This window comes from Electrophorus electricus, chromosome 4, assembly GCF_041902795.1.
Source record: "Electrophorus electricus isolate QZ-2024a chromosome 4, ASM4190279v1, whole genome shotgun sequence".
NCBI lineage: Eukaryota > Metazoa > Chordata > Actinopteri > Gymnotiformes > Gymnotidae > Electrophorus > Electrophorus electricus.
The window spans coordinates 22,992,501-23,007,968 of record NC_137500.1 but is presented as its reverse complement, the minus strand read 5'-3'; the positions used below and the strand labels follow the sequence as shown (position 1 = coordinate 23,007,968).

Here is a 15,468-nt window from a genome sequence, read left to right as displayed (position 1 = left end):
ATTTTCTCTATGATATCAGTAACCAAAAGGCATATTGACCTGCTCTGTGCAGAGAGACTGCAGCGGTTGGTTATCTACTTCCACTGTGACTTTTTAAAAAAAGATGCTAATTGTACACAGTTGTTGGTGAGCTGGAATCGTGCTGGACGTTGGCTCACAGCATTCAGTGTGTGCCCCGGTGACCCTGGACCTGCTGGAGCTCCCCTGCTGGGCTCTCTCTGGCTGCTTGCTCCTTGCAGAACAGCGGTTGAAATCTCCAGGGTCAGGCAGGGGGTCCGAACTCAGTGGGAAGAGCTGTAGGACTCTTTAGCCAAGAAAAAGGCACCGCCGATTCTGTAGTGGTGAGATGTGAGAGTAAGAAGCCAACACAAACACTCATACTGAGGACCCCTACTGGGATAGTTATCTTTCCCCCCCCCCCCCCCACACACACACGCACTCACTCTTTCTCTTTCTCTCCCTCCAAGATAGAGGCAGGCGCCCGTCAGGTTGTAGATATCTGGACATCAGTGAACCTGTTGATTGGTGAAATATCTGGATGTTAGAAAGTGAAGGACACCTTGGAGAGTCTGAGGTGAACGGGGTGACCATCCCCCCCTTATCTACCTTCTGAGCTTGTCTGTCAAATATCTACCTTTGTATTGTGAATTGTTGAGAAAGACTTATTCTGAGGTGAAGTTATTCTCTCTCTCTCTCTCTCTCCTCTACCTCTCTGTCCTCTATCCACCCTCTCTCTTCACTGTCTTTATCTCTGTCGGAGAGAGGACACCTCTCTGTCTTCGTCCCCCTGTCTCACAGTGATCAGAAACGCTCTTCTTTCAGCCCAGCAGTTCTGATGTCCACCTTTTCCTGACATCAAATGCTTTCTACTGAGTATAGACTCTGATGAGGTATTTTTCGGTGATTTGGCTTCGTTGTGAAAAGATGGCCCACCCGTTGGGATCCCTGTTTTGGACCCCAGGGTTCTGTTATTTCCACCCGAGTTCTGCTTTCATTAACTGCGTGTGTTCAACCTTTGTGAAGGTTCTTGTAGAGACCCGCTCACTGGTGGGACTAGTTTAAGGGTCGGGCTCTGCAGACTAAACGGCTGTGTTTTGACTTGTATATTTATTTATTTAGCAGTGGCACAATAATTATTCCTTGCATGTATTTGTGCATTCCCACACAAAGCAATAAGGGTGTGTGTACTGTCTGTTTTTCACTCTGTGTGTTTTCATCTCTTGAAGGGGTGTCTGTGGGGATAAGCTAAACCTTTATAAGTTCACATAATATTATTCCATTTCAGTAGACAGTGAAGGACAAGGGCATGAAGATCACTTCAGTGCTACTTTAAGAGGACATGCTCTGTGTGTGTGCGTACGTGCATGTGAGAGTTTGTATGTGTGTGTGTTAACTCTATTTGTCCTCCTAGCTGTGTAGTTCTGTAAAGGGTGCCCGCGGGTCCTTAAGTCTTAATTTGTCTGAAATTACATTTTACAAATTTAAGGCATTAATAAGTATTAAATTGACTCAAATCTGAAAATCTTTTTTCCCCTTCAGACACGTATAAACTTGCGGAAATGAAATTCCCATGACTAACAGGGTTAGTCTCAGTCGCCCAGTCACCGATTGTAAATCTGCAAACTATCTAGTGAAGATAACAAGCTATATTTTGATAAATTTAGTTAAGACATTTGTGGCGTGAATTCGTTTCCATGCTTACGGTATGAACGGGGGAAAATCCGCTTCACTGTACGCGAAGACGGATGGGAAACCGATCATCCTGAGAAGAGAAATGTACTCAATCAACTGAGGTCATTTTTAAAAGACATTTTAACAACAGCTTCTTACCGTGACCTATTAATATTTATACACTGGAAGTATTACTCTTTTTTGGAAGTTTGGATATATAGTCAGCGCCAACATTTTTCTTATAGCTGAGGCGAAATTTATTAAACATTTTTCGGTTCTGTTCGAGCTTGTTAGCATATAAGCTACACTGACCAAATGGCATTAACGCTAGCAAGCTAGTTAACTAACGTTACCCAAACCTAGTCCAGATGTTAGAACTCGACAGGAAATTCAAGTCAGGCTGTTTCATCTGTTGTTGTCCATCTCAACATGCTTCACTCAATTTATACTTCTCTAGTTAGCTACATATTTTGCGAATATGGCTTGAAGTCCTCCAATCAGCTCGTTAGCTCTAGCTTTCTCTAGCTAGCTAAGCTAAGTAACATGGCTCGTTAGTTATGCCATCACTAGCAAGCTACCATAAGAAAGGATCGGGTACACGGATCTTTATTCATTACTAACGGTATCGTGCTGTCATCTTTGTCCAAAGTCTGACTAATTTAACTAGCTATATCTCGTTCTGTAAGATTTTGTCAGTTTTATGCCCATTTGTTTTGTTTTGTTTTTTTTCCTCCAGTGTTCTTATGCCTCTCCAAAATGATGAACCTTCAACATTAGTCTGAAGGTATCTGTTCCTCAAAGGCCGTTTATAATATTTATTTAAGAGTTATTAGAAATGATTTTGAATCACTGCAAAACTGGTCTTACTGGGAAGAGCCTGAAGGCTGCTACAACTGCATCATCACTGGTAGTTCCCAGCTGTGATTCACTGTAAGCAGCTTCTCTGTCTCCTACCCCAGGTGTCCCACGCCGGTGCAGGTGAGTGATGCACAGCACTCTGTGTTCAGGAGGGTCTCCATCCCTTCGCTGCCGAAGGACATGCCAGCCTGTCTTCTCCAGTGACTGCACACCACAACAGGATCACACTGCTTTATATGGCAGTGGGCCTACAGTTTGGTGTGTTTAAAAACATAGAAATAATCATTTGGCCTAGAAACAGAAGGTTGAATTTGATAATTGAAGCTGTTCTCTGCGAATTGGTTTATTATCCACTTCATCTTTTCTCAGTTTTCTGAATTGCAGCCGGACTGGTTTTGTTGTGCATGTGTGTGATGTGATGTTTGGTCTATTTAAAGCAGTGCCGCTTTCCCACAGGGGAGTGTGTGTGTGTGTGTTTCTGTTCTCCCTACTCCCCTAGCCTCAATTTATTGCCTTGTCACTTGTGTTTTCCTTCTTCCTTCTTTCTCTCTTTCTGCACTCCCTCTCTCAACCAGAAACAGCAGTTTAGTTGTATTTATACACTGACTAGTCCTCAGAAAATGTCCATTTTGCTGCAGAATGGGAGCAACGTGGCATGTGGGTAAATTATATTTTTGGGGACACTGGGAGTAGAACTAGCCTAGTGTGGTATGCATGCTCTCAACCTGTAGTCTGGTATGCCTACGCCATGCCCTTGAACACCTCTTGTGAGAGACATGTTCGTCTGCGCTGTTCTCAGATCAGCTTTCTGATCTCGACCTTACTTTTGGCCTTTGGGTATCAAACGCCCAGCCAGGCCCTAGTCCTGCAGTGTCCATCTTGTGTGCTGCTCAGCTGCTTGCTCATGCCGTCACCATGGAGATGAAAGCAGTGTGGGACGTGGCTGGAGAGGGCTTTGAACCCCACCCCTCAGCTCCACCTCCTGCCAGGCCTGGTAATTAGCACAGATTGCTATGTGCCTTGCTTGGCGTTGTGGTTACTGCACACACAGAGTTACGGAGGCAGAAGAAAAGTACTGTCACAGGTAGGACTTGGGCACGTGTCTCCCCAGAGGTGGGTAAAGTTCCAGAGTGGGGTGGGATGCTGTGTTGAAACAGCAGAGCATTCCTTTAACACCCTTGCCGCAGAGGCGTGAGTTGAACGTTTAAGAGCCCAAGCGGCGTGTGCTGCCTGATCTAATTAAAGGTTCTAATTTCTAGGCAGGCGCATCAGAACCCTGCATGATCCCCAGCGCATGCCCTGCTCTCGTTTCCCGCCGCTGAAGTGCATTTGCGGGATGTGGCGTGATATCGGGAGTTTGAGTCTGATAGCTGTCCCATACCTTTCAGTGACACACTTGACCTTTGACTCTTGACATGATTTTCCTTCTCACAGAATGTTTACTTCTTGAAGGTTTTTGTTTCTCTCAGACACCAATGAAATGATCTTTCAGTGCTCTTACAGAGTGGCATAGCTGTGGAGAAAAAGTGTGTGTCGACCCACATTTTGTCATCCCTGCTGTTTTTGTGAGTTTGCTGAAGTTTCGGGTTCTAGAAGCTTTGGGTTCTAGAAGCTTTGGGTTCTAGAAGCATTTTCATGTCATTCTATGAAAGCACCAGAAAGCACTAGCAAGCTCCCTGGGCCCATCGTTCAGAGGGTTTTGGAATGGAGAGTGCATGCTTGGGAAGCGGTGCAAGGTTGGGGAGGCTGCTTCACAGGGTGTGGGTGGTGCTGGAGTTGGGAGAGGGCCAGTGTTAGATATGCAGAGAGCAGATGGAGTAATGTCTCATCTGAAGGATGAGGACATGGAGTGGCACAGAAGTCACTATGAACTCTGAGTCAACACTCTCGCACACAAACACACACATGCACATGCTTTGGAATGACTCTACCTTATAACCCAGTAGGAGCGATTGTTTGCAACTTTCACCTGTGCAACACACACGGGCGTACACACTGGAACACACACATTTACACTGACACACACACACACACACACACATACACACACAGGTACATTCTGGCACATAAACACACAAGCTCCCAGGTTGCTCTGGCAGGGCTGAGGGGCTTACGTACTGCCAATGAGCAGCCAACGGATACAAGCTTGAGAGTGTGCAATGAAAAACATGAAGCATTTGTATAAAACTCCTCTTCCTGCAGTTCCCCTTACCTCAGATGGGGGCAATACATCTCTCTCTTTCTCTCCCTTACACTTTTTCTCTCTTCTCCCTCTTCTTTCTCTCTCCCCTCCATCTCTCCACGATCTCTCTCTGTGCAAATATGCAACGCGAGCTAATAGCGACTGTTTTATTGCCGAGGATATTGAAACCTGCATGTTCAGCCCAGACGTTTAGTAAAAGCTGACTAGGTTTGTGAGCACCCCGCTGGCACCGGACCGTTGTTAACCTCTGCCAGATTTTCCTGCTCTAACAACAGTGCTCTCAGATCATTAGTTAACCCTTCACAAGTAGAATCGGGAGGAGGAGAGTGCGATGTGTCATGCGCACGTGCATCGTGGCTGGAATGATGACTCACAGCTGGGAACTATCAGTGATGATGCAGTTGTAGCAGCCTTCAGGTTCTTCCCAGTAAATACCATTATTGTGACTGTAAACATGGCGGGTGAGTCAGAAATGTGTAGGAAATGAGCACTGTGAGACACTGTCATCCTATGTGTGCATCTTAAGTATCCATAAGCTATGTGTGTGTGTGTCTTAAGCATGTGTAAGACACACACTCACATTTCCATTTCCTGTGGCTTCACACATCTGTAGTTCTGAAATGTAAAAGATGGTAGCCAGCTGCCCTTTATGAACTACACCAGGGAACCCCTAAGCACAGCAGGTAAACTCCCCCAGTGACCCTGAACCTGCTCCATTCTACACTCACATTGCCTTTGGTGGGACCCTGCTGTTCTGGCCACTTGATGCTGAACATTATGAAAGCGGAGCAAGCAAATCAGCTAGTATGACTGCACTCAAGTCAGGTCTGTAATGCTTCTGTAGATATGAAGGTAAATAGTAGTATAAAATACTAGCCCTGAAACCACCTAAACTCTCCCACCAGTCCCTGACACTATACCCCTGTCCCAGTCTCTGACAGTCACCCCAAGAGCTCCACAATCATCCAGCATTTGTGCATTATTTCATATAACTTGGTGGATGATAGTTTTTGTTGCTGCTGTTATTTATGTATTAATAGTATTTTAGGTCACAACAGTTCATTCATGCAAAAATCCAGCTTTTATTTTATTCGACTCCAAAGCTGTGGCTGGTGCCCTGGACGGGGACAGGTCCGTGGGTGTAGGAACATTTGTATTTATTTATTTATCGCGCACCAGATTAAAAAGTCACTCATGTGCAAAGCTCTGTGAGCCCCGGGCAGAAATATGACTGCAAATATGGTGCCTGCAGGTATTCAAGAAAACCAAAAGGCCATTTACTTTGATTCAAAAGGAATTTGATTTGATTAGCAGCTAAATTATAGTGGGCCTCATTCACCAATAATAATAACAGTGCGGCTCACGCGCCAACTTTTCTTAAGAATTTTTTTCTTAAAACCCATTGATGTAGTTTTCATGATTTTGACATTCATCAATATTTTCTTACTTGGTATTTGTTCGTGGCTAAGAACAGAATCTACATGTACTTGGGCACAGATGCAGACATTTCATTTCTGATATTTGTGTGAAATGTTGCGTTTTCTACAGTTCTACAGTTATATAATATAGGATTTGTATTAGAATATTTAAATGATATTTGTATCATATATTTTTTTTAATTTTCATTATTTTAAAATGTAAAATTTTAAATTATAATTATGGTTTTTGCAGGACCTTGTGCAGGGGCACCGGCATCGTCTGCACTGTCTTCCTGGCCTTCTCAAACGGCCGCGAGATGATCGGCATGTCTAGTGATTTATACGAATCAGCCGAACTCCGGTGTCTTCATTAAAGAAACGTAGCACACGATAGAGCCTAAGACTTGCTGCTATGACCATCAGACTTGATGTGTCCTCAGTGGTATTATGAAGCTCCTAGAGACGTTGCTACAGGGCCTACACCTGCAGATTTTCCAGATTTTCCATCCTGCCTTTAAACGGAATAAGGTATGCTGACAGAGCAGCCAGTAAGTTGAACCAGTCAGTCTGCGACAACAAAAATGTCCGGATTTGGATTCAGCGATCATTACTATCAAGGCCTTAGTGTACCCTGTATGGTGCTACTGTGTAGCACTACAGCCCTCCGTGAGTTTTTAGAGCCTTGATGCAAAACAAAAGGCCAAAATGTTTTTTGGGTCTAATTATTTACATGCAAATGTGTTAACTAGAAATGTAGACCTTCGCATTCTGTGCATCAGCCACAGGGAGTAGAGTGAGGGCACATTCAGACTGCTCTTTTGCGCTCCATTGCAGATGATGGCACAGTCCACAGGTGTGGTCAGGTGCGGGTCAGGTGGTGTGGTCAGGTACGGGTCAGGCATCCGGCCTTTTCAGTTCAGAGTTGCCTCAAGGAACTTGTGCATTGCTCACACACATGAGTTTGGGTCTTTATAATATTGGGTTTTATAGCATGTTCATGGTTTAGTGCTGTGTATTATAATGTGTTCAGTAGGGTGTTCTGCAGTGTTTTCTTTTTTTTTCCCAGTAGTTTTGGGTTTCTAGAATATGCTGGTATTAGGGTGTTCTGTGTTCTCTAGTACTTTGTTTTGTAAGGGTGTTCAGTAGTATTGTGGTTTATAAGGTGTTCTGTAGTGTTGTGTAATATGTACTGTCCCAGCTAAAGCATGTATGCAGTACTGTGCTCTAGTGTAATATTTATTGTCTCAGTTAAAGCATGTGTGCAGTACTGTATATGGGACAATAAATATTACTCTACAGAATAAAAAGGGTTTGCAGTACTATTGAGTAATATTTATTGTGCTCTCCACTCTGCACTGGATTGTGTAGTGTTGCTGCATAGTGGAGCATTTTGATCTAGTATGTCTTTCTGTTTTTAATGAGATTAACCAGACAGACAGATTAATGCTTGTGCTTAACATTTGCATGCGCACAGCTGTTATCTGAAAGCTCAGCATTACAATGCTGGTTCTGGATGTGTTCTCTTGCCACTTTTCTCTTAGGTCTTTTATATTGCCACACCCATGATTTCACACTATGGAACTGGGTGGGTAGTTTTCCAGTGATCTTCAGCCTGCATTTGTTCCCATTCTCGCCCTTTCCTAAGCGCGTCTGGCTGCAGGAGCTTCTGTCTTGTATTAAATGTCTTTGCGCTTGTGATCTGTTTGTCACAGGGCATGGTCAGCATTTCCCCACATACACAGAGAGAGAGAGAGAGAGAGAGAGAGAGAGAGAGAGGCAGGCAGATGATCCAAGGGCAGCTCTGCCGTGGGTTTATTGGGGCGGGTGCGGGGCGGCACTCGCTGCAGCACATGGCATGACCGCCGGAGCACAGGGCATGTTCAAGCATTTTTCAGTGCTCCGTAATAAAGCTGAAACCTAACGACTTTAACCTCGCTCTTTGACTCTGACAGAAGAGGGTTCCACACGGTCTCACACACACATACACACACACACTTGTAGCAACAGGGTGAGAGAAATCCTTTTGTTTGCATCTTTAGTGGTAAGTGATAAAATGTAGTAAACAAGCAGCAAAATGGGGCCCGATGCTGTGGTCATGGACGGTCTAGTGTCTGGGATGTCGGGTGTGGTGCTGTGCTGTGATTGGCTCTGCAATATCCTGGGAGATAAATGACCCAATTGGCTGGCAGTGACCGTGCCTGAGACCAGCCTCTGATCGCCCAGGATGTTCATGTCATTTTGTTTTAACAGCAGGCGCTGTTTGCGGCTCCTTTGCCGGCTGTCCGTCAATCTTGCGGTGATTCCAGCCCTCCGTATCACTGCCGGCCAAGGTGGGCGGCGCAGTTGGTTTTCACGAGCGACTCTGCCAAACTTTAAAATCAATTGGCAGTGGCAAACTACGTCTGTTTGGCATGGGCAGCCAGCAGCTAAAGAAATGCATCTGGTTGAGTTTTTTTTGTGGAGAAACTCAAGAGCCATGTGTCCTAGAATAATGACAGAGGCTTCTTACAGGCCATGTTACCGGCCGTGTCGGCTGTGGATGTCTCTAATCGTGTCATTCTCCACAGCGAGGTGGCAAGGATTTAACATGCTCAAGGGTGGCCATTTGACAGAAGAAAAGCTTCTTCTTTTCTTCCTCTGGTCACTACTGCTCTGTGTACTAATTACACACAACACAACTTGCTGCTAAACCCCCTACACCCCTTTGTGCTTTGGTGGTTTCCTTTGTCTTTTCACTTCGCGTAGTTAGTATCATCCCCTCGGAGTGTCTGCGTAACGCTCCTTTTTTATTTGAAGTTATGAAAATCTCTCTCTCTCTCTCTCACACACACACACACACACACACACACACACACACAGATTTAGGCTGACTACACAGTGTAAATAATTGAGCAGAGAGGAATCAGAGAGTCTGCAGAGACGCTGACAGGCTCTGAGACATGGAGCAGCAGTGAAGGGGAGCTGAGCCGAAAGTTTAGATCCTCATATAGTACTCTGTTCACTCTCCCTGTCTCTGTCTCTGTCTCTCTCTCTCTCTCTCTCTCTCTCTCTCTCTCTCTGTCTCTGTCTCTCTTGCTTTTGTCTGTCGATCTCTCTCTCTCTCTCTCTCTCTCTCTCTCTCTCTCTCTCTCTCTCTGTCTCTGTCTCTCTCTCTCTCTCTTTTTCTCTCTCTCTCTCTCTCTGTCTCTGTCTCTGTGTCTCTCTCTCTCTCTCTCTCTCTCTCTCTGTCTCTGTCTCTCTCTCTCTCTCTCTTTCTCTCTCTCTCTCTCTCTCTGTCTCTGTTGCTTTTGTCTGTCGATCTCTCTCTCTCTCTCTCTCTCTCTCTCTCTCTCTCTAAAGTTTGGTTGAACCACAGCATGATGGCACGAAAGCCATGTCTGAATGAGTGCAGAGTGAATGATTGAATAAACTGGCCACATTTAATCAAGCTACTAGGTTAGCAACATGGGCAAACATCCCAGAATCCGCTTTACATTTAATGCACACAAGTGTAATTTAAACACTGTCTCTTTATGATGTTTGTGCTGCAAGTTTGTTTTTTGTTTTGTTTTTTTTCTTTATAAAATGCGTGCACTTTTCGGAGAGTTCCCGTGACTTGCGCTAATCTTTACAAGGAAGGATGCAGAAACGATGTGTGCGTGCGCACATCTGCATACATTCATGTATGTGCGTGTGTGTGTGCCTGTATGGGGGTCTGCATGAATTTGTGTGTGTGTTTGTGTGTGTGTGTGTGTGTGTGTGTGTGCGCTTGTGTGTGTGTGTGTGTGTGTGTGTCTGGTTAGCCTCTCTCCTTGCTGCATCTTAAGTTTTTATTACCTGTCTGTAGGTCATGTTTTGACAGCAGATATTTCTGCTCCGCTCCCAAGCTGTGTTGTTTCTTCAGTCTGATATATAACTACCCCTCTCTCTGTCACCAAAATATAATTCTATTTATCTCTTCTGGGAAAGTTTTGGCAAGTTATTCAGAGAGCAGTTCATAATGCCGTACTGCCTGCAGCTGTGTGGGTGACATTGAGGGAGAGCGAGCTTCCAAACCGGCCCTTCCTCCTGGAGCTGTTAAACGTCCACTTAGTGGCCGATGGCGTTGAGTCGCAGGTGCCTTGTCATCTCCTCTGTGGACTGAATCAGGAGTGTCCAGCCTTACATGCAAAGGGTCAGTGCGGTTCTCATTCACCCCAATCAGGAACATGTCAGATTCCATGACACTGCATTTAGCCTAGAGGTCAGAGGTTGGGCCAACCAGGCAGGAGTGCCCCTGATTCCGTGATGTTGCATTTATCCTGAAGGTCAGACGTTGAGCAAACCAGGCAGGCGCGCACCTGGTGGTCTTCTTTAATTGACGAGTAGCATCTCTGCTGTCTTTTTAGAGCATAAACCCGCACCCGCATACAGGTCCTGTGCAGATCTGCCTGCCCACCTCTGGCCTGGTTGCTAACAGTTACCTTTATACCTGACCACTGCCAATATTGCATACTGCTGTTGTGATGTGCGCATTGGCTCGGCTGTTCTCAGCACTGATCTGAGAGGTGCCAGTGAGAGCCACCTTACTTCTGTGGTCCTGACGCTCACAGTGCACGGAAGAAGTAGCAGAGTTCAACACTGACTGCGTGCATTCTACTGGACGTGTATTTCTTGATCTGACAAGCTTGATGCGATCAAATAATAACAAGACAACTACATAACAAGAATATCTCTCTCTTGCTCATGCCCACCCCCACCTCTCTCTAAGTGTATAGTATTTTACTTTGTTTTACTGGGTAAATTATATACTTAGTTTTTCTCCTATTAGTGAGACACCAGCCTGGGTAGTTTTGGCTGTAGTATATGTTAATTTTAGCAACACATTTCTGCATAGAAAATTCAGACCGTTGATTCAGTTCTTGTCCTCGTCAGCCACAGAAATGATATTTTTTCCTTTTTTTGTTTGTCTAAAGTTATTTAAAAAGTCCTCAGTCCATGAGGAACATGTGAATGTTTCACACTTGATTTCGCACTGTTGCTTACACTGATCCCAGATCAGCAGCAGGGACCCAGCTGGTTATTCAGTTAAAGCAGGGCACCAGTCCCACTTGCCAGACTTATCTCCAACTCTAACCACAGTTGTTAAAAAGTAAAACATTTACACTTGCCATTTCAGAGACATTGATGATATTCCATTTTCTCTCTCTCTCTCTCTCTCTCTCTCTCTCTCTCTCTCTAGAGAAGTTATTTGGAGAGTTTCTGAGCTGGGACATGCATGACGCGCTGTCCCGTCTCCCCCTGAAAGCAGGCCAGGCCCTCGCCCTCACCGTTAACATCAGCGCCAAACTGGATTTCTCTGGCCAGGAAAGCCTGCTTCAGGACCTCAATGATGGTCAGAACCCTCATGTCTCTCTCTCAAGCTCACTCACATGCGTGCGCGCACACACACACACACAAGCTTGTTAAACCCAAGCACAAAAGTGTTCAATTAAAAGGTCTGAAAGAGTTGCGCTTTAATCTCTCATCTCCTTCCATTCGGTCTCCACCCCACCCCTTCTCCCTGGGTCACAGCACTGCGGCTGCTACGTGCCAGGGTCTCTGGCCCATGACATCATTCCTTTAGGTCCTTGTGCACGGTTGCTCAGCAGTTCCAGGGGTTTGCTCATGTCAGGTTTGCACCTCACAAGTCAGCACCTCAACCTGGTTCTGGGTGCCGGCATAAGTGATCCATTTTCATGTCGAGCTAAATTGTTCAGCGCATTCATTTTGAAAGTGTGAGGGGAATAATATGCTTGGTTGAGAAGATCCAAAGGTAGCACCTCACACTTTGGTATTGCACGTCACCTTTTTAGCGCGGACGGAAGCTCCTGCGTGAAAATGGTTGGACATCTTTAGCGTGCAGTATTTGCTTTCCTCCTTTCTCTCTCTGTGCCTTGTATTTGTCGTTAGTATGAATGAGGAGTAGGTGAGTGAGCTTCACATCCCTCCACAGACTCTCTCTGCTCCTCCCACTACCGTCTCCTTTCCTCTGGCTCCTCCTCCTATATTTGCTCCTCCACTGTGCCTCCTCCCACGCTCCCCTTCTTTCCCCAGCAATGTGGCGGAGGTGGTTTAATAATTTGCTACAGTAACAGAGGCTTTGAGTAACCCTGATAAGTCTCACTTTCTCTCTTATCCTAAACAACAGACCGAAGTATTTTTTTTCTAGTCGCGTCCTATGCATGGGAAGCAGTGAACAGAGCTGATGCTATCCGGGACGCTAAAACGCATTACCGTGGTCCTTCAACCTCCACTGGCTGTGGCTGTTGTTGCTGAGATGGGCATTTAGCGGGGTGTGATTAAACGTGCACTCCGGCAGTAATTAAAAACTGCATGTTTGCTGCTCCTTCCTAATGAGTTTTGGGTGGCAGTAAGTCTTTGATATCGGCTAGCTGACATCTGTCTTTGGTATTATTGTTTACTCTGTTCTGATTTCCTATTTACATTCTCTTAATATGATGTCCAAATGGGCTGCCAGTCAGCCCTAACAATACGTTTATTTATCTCTATATTCATTCCTTTCTTTTGGTTTTAAAAAACCATAAAGGTAATCCCCGTTCACTGTTGTGCATTTTTCCGGCTAATTTTATATTGATATAGATGGAGCCCATTTCGTAAACCCCGCTGACTTAAATTGTGATTTATGCTCCACGCCTTCCATTTCTGACTGTTTTGGTTAGTACCAAAAAAAAACCTGAGAATTTTAGGGAGAGAGACAGGGAGATGGGTGACAGTCTGATTAAACTCTGGGTTGTCACCAGAGTGGCAGACTGAAACTGAATTGGTAGAGAGTTTATTTTGGGGCGTCCATTGGGGGGTTGTCCATTTGAGTGTTGGAACCCCATGCCATAGTGTGTGAGGGGGTGTATTGGACTGCCCCCACTGAGCCTTCTCCCCAAGCCAGGAAATATCCACGCACACTGTGTGTCCAAGCAAATTGCATGTCATCCACGGACTCTGTGTCCACGCACACTGTGTGTCTTCTGCGCACGCTGTGTCCATACACTTTTTGCCCACGTTGTCGGCCACACGCACTGTACGTCATCCACACACACTGTATGTCGTCCGTCACTCTGTGTCCACACACACTGTATGTCGTCTACTCAGTCGATGTCCACACACTGTATATTACCAATGCACTGTGTCCACACACTCTGTATGTTGTTTTACGGACTCTGTGTCCACACACACTGCATATTGTCTATGTACTCTGCGTCCACACACACTGCGTCCACACACTGTGTATCCACAAACACTGTATGTCGTCCACGCACTCTGTATCTTCCCACATACTTTGTATCCAAACGCACTGTATGTCATCTTCGTACTCTGTATCCACACACTGCATGTCGTCCACGCACACTATAGGTCGTCCACACACACTTTCTTACACGCACTCTGTATCTACACACACACTGCATGTTGTCTATGTACTCTGCACATACACACTGCATCTTGTCCACGCACTGTGTATCCACACACTGTCATCCACGCACTGTGTATCCACACACTGTCGTCCACGCACTCTGTATCTACACACGCTGTGTCGTCTTTGCACTCTGTATCTACACACGCTGTGTCTTCCACGCACTTTGTATCCACACACACTGTATGTTGTCCTTGCACTCTGTATCCGCACACTGTATGTCGTCCATGCACTCTGTATGTCGTTTACAAATTCCCTGTCCACACACACTATGTAGAACATGTCGTCTGTGCACTCTGCAGCACACATTGCATGTTCTCTGTGCACTCTGTATCTACACACACTGTGTGTCGTCCACACACGCGGTATCCACATACACTGCACGTCATCTACACACCGTCATCTTCACACTGTATCCACATATTGTACGTCGTCCACGCACTCTGTCCTTACACATACTGTATGTCATCCACACACACTGTATGTCGTCGACGCACACTGTCATCCATGCACTGTGTATCCACACCCACTGTCTATCTTCCACACACTTTTATCTACACACAGTGTCATCTTCACACTCCTCACTGTATCCGAACACTGTATGTCTTACGCGCATGCTGTATGCTATTGTCCACGCGCTCTGTATGTCCATTCACTCTGTGTCCACGCACACTTTATCTTGTCCATGCACACTGTATCTCATTCACACATTCTTTGTCCACACACTGTATGTCTTCCACTCACTCTGTATCCACACACACTGTCGTCCACGCACTGTGTACCTACCCACACTGTGTGTCTTCCACACACAGTGCATGTCGTCCACGCACTCTGTGTGTCATTTACGGGCTCCTTGTCCACACACACTGTATGTGGTCTTCGCGCTCTGTATCCACACACTGTATGTCGAGCACGTCATCCATGCACTCTGTGTCCACACACATTAGGTCTTGTCCGTGCACTGTCTCCACACACAGTCATCCACACACACTAGATGTCGTCCACGCCCTCCGTATCCATACAACGTATGTCGTCCACTCACTCTGTGTTCACACACGCTTGTAGCGCACGCATGCTGTCATCCACGCGCTGTCTACACGCACCGTATGTTGTGCGCACACTCTTTGTTCATGCACACTGTATATCATCCTCACACGCTGCATGTGGTCTACAAACTCTTTGTCCAAGCACACTGTGTCGTGCATGCATACTGTTTCCACACACAGTGTGTCGTCCACACGCTGTATGTCACCTACGCAGCTTAATGATCACCGTTCACTTGCAAGAATTCCACGACATGAAATGATCTTCATGTCTACAGAGTCTACATATTTGTCACACCCCTTTGCTGCACATTCTGGTGGGCTCTGCCGTGGCCTCTCCCCCTCATTACACACCTGAGGGAGATTACCTGAAGATTACACCTGAGAGGAGGATTAACTGCACTCTTTCAAAGGCTCTCTTATTTCTTACTTTCTTGTGAAGTGTCTTGTGTCTCTGCCAAGCCACCAGGCTGTTGTCCTCCTGGTTTGATTTAAACCCCCCACCCCCATTTGTTTTTTTTTGTGATTGTTCCTTTTGCCTGCCTCTGATGCATGTGTCTGCCCTGACTCGAATGTTGGACTGATTATAGCATCGCCATTACCTGTCAGGGTGTGTGTGTGTGTGTGTGTGTGTGTGTGTGTGTGTGTGTGTGTGTGTGTGTGTGTGAACATTCATTTATTGAACTTTTTCACTCACACTTTCTTCGCAGAGCTGGTCTGAACAGTCTAGAAATGATCTAACACAATAGTCTAGAAATGCTATCTGATATTTGCAATTCTCATTTCAGACCACTTGAGTCTACAATCTATGCGCATATTCATATAGACTAAAACACTAAAACGATGGGA

General features: G+C 45.6%; 1 protein-coding gene across 6 annotated transcripts in view; it reads left to right on the top strand.

Annotated features, from left to right (window-relative positions):
- trappc9 (trafficking protein particle complex subunit 9) overlaps positions 1–15,468 on the top strand; it is a 202,612-nt gene that overhangs the window by 80,271 nt on the left and 106,873 nt on the right. For 5 of the 6 annotated variants that reach the window (XM_035521889.2, XM_035521888.2, XM_081712792.1 and 2 more), the window contains one exon: positions 11,351–11,503. The exons of the other annotated variant lie outside the window; for it this stretch is intronic. In XM_035521889.2, the coding sequence (XP_035377782.1) occupies positions 11,351–11,503 (153 nt within the window). The remainder of the gene's footprint in view (positions 1–11,350; positions 11,504–15,468) is intronic. 6 annotated transcript variants of the gene reach the window in all.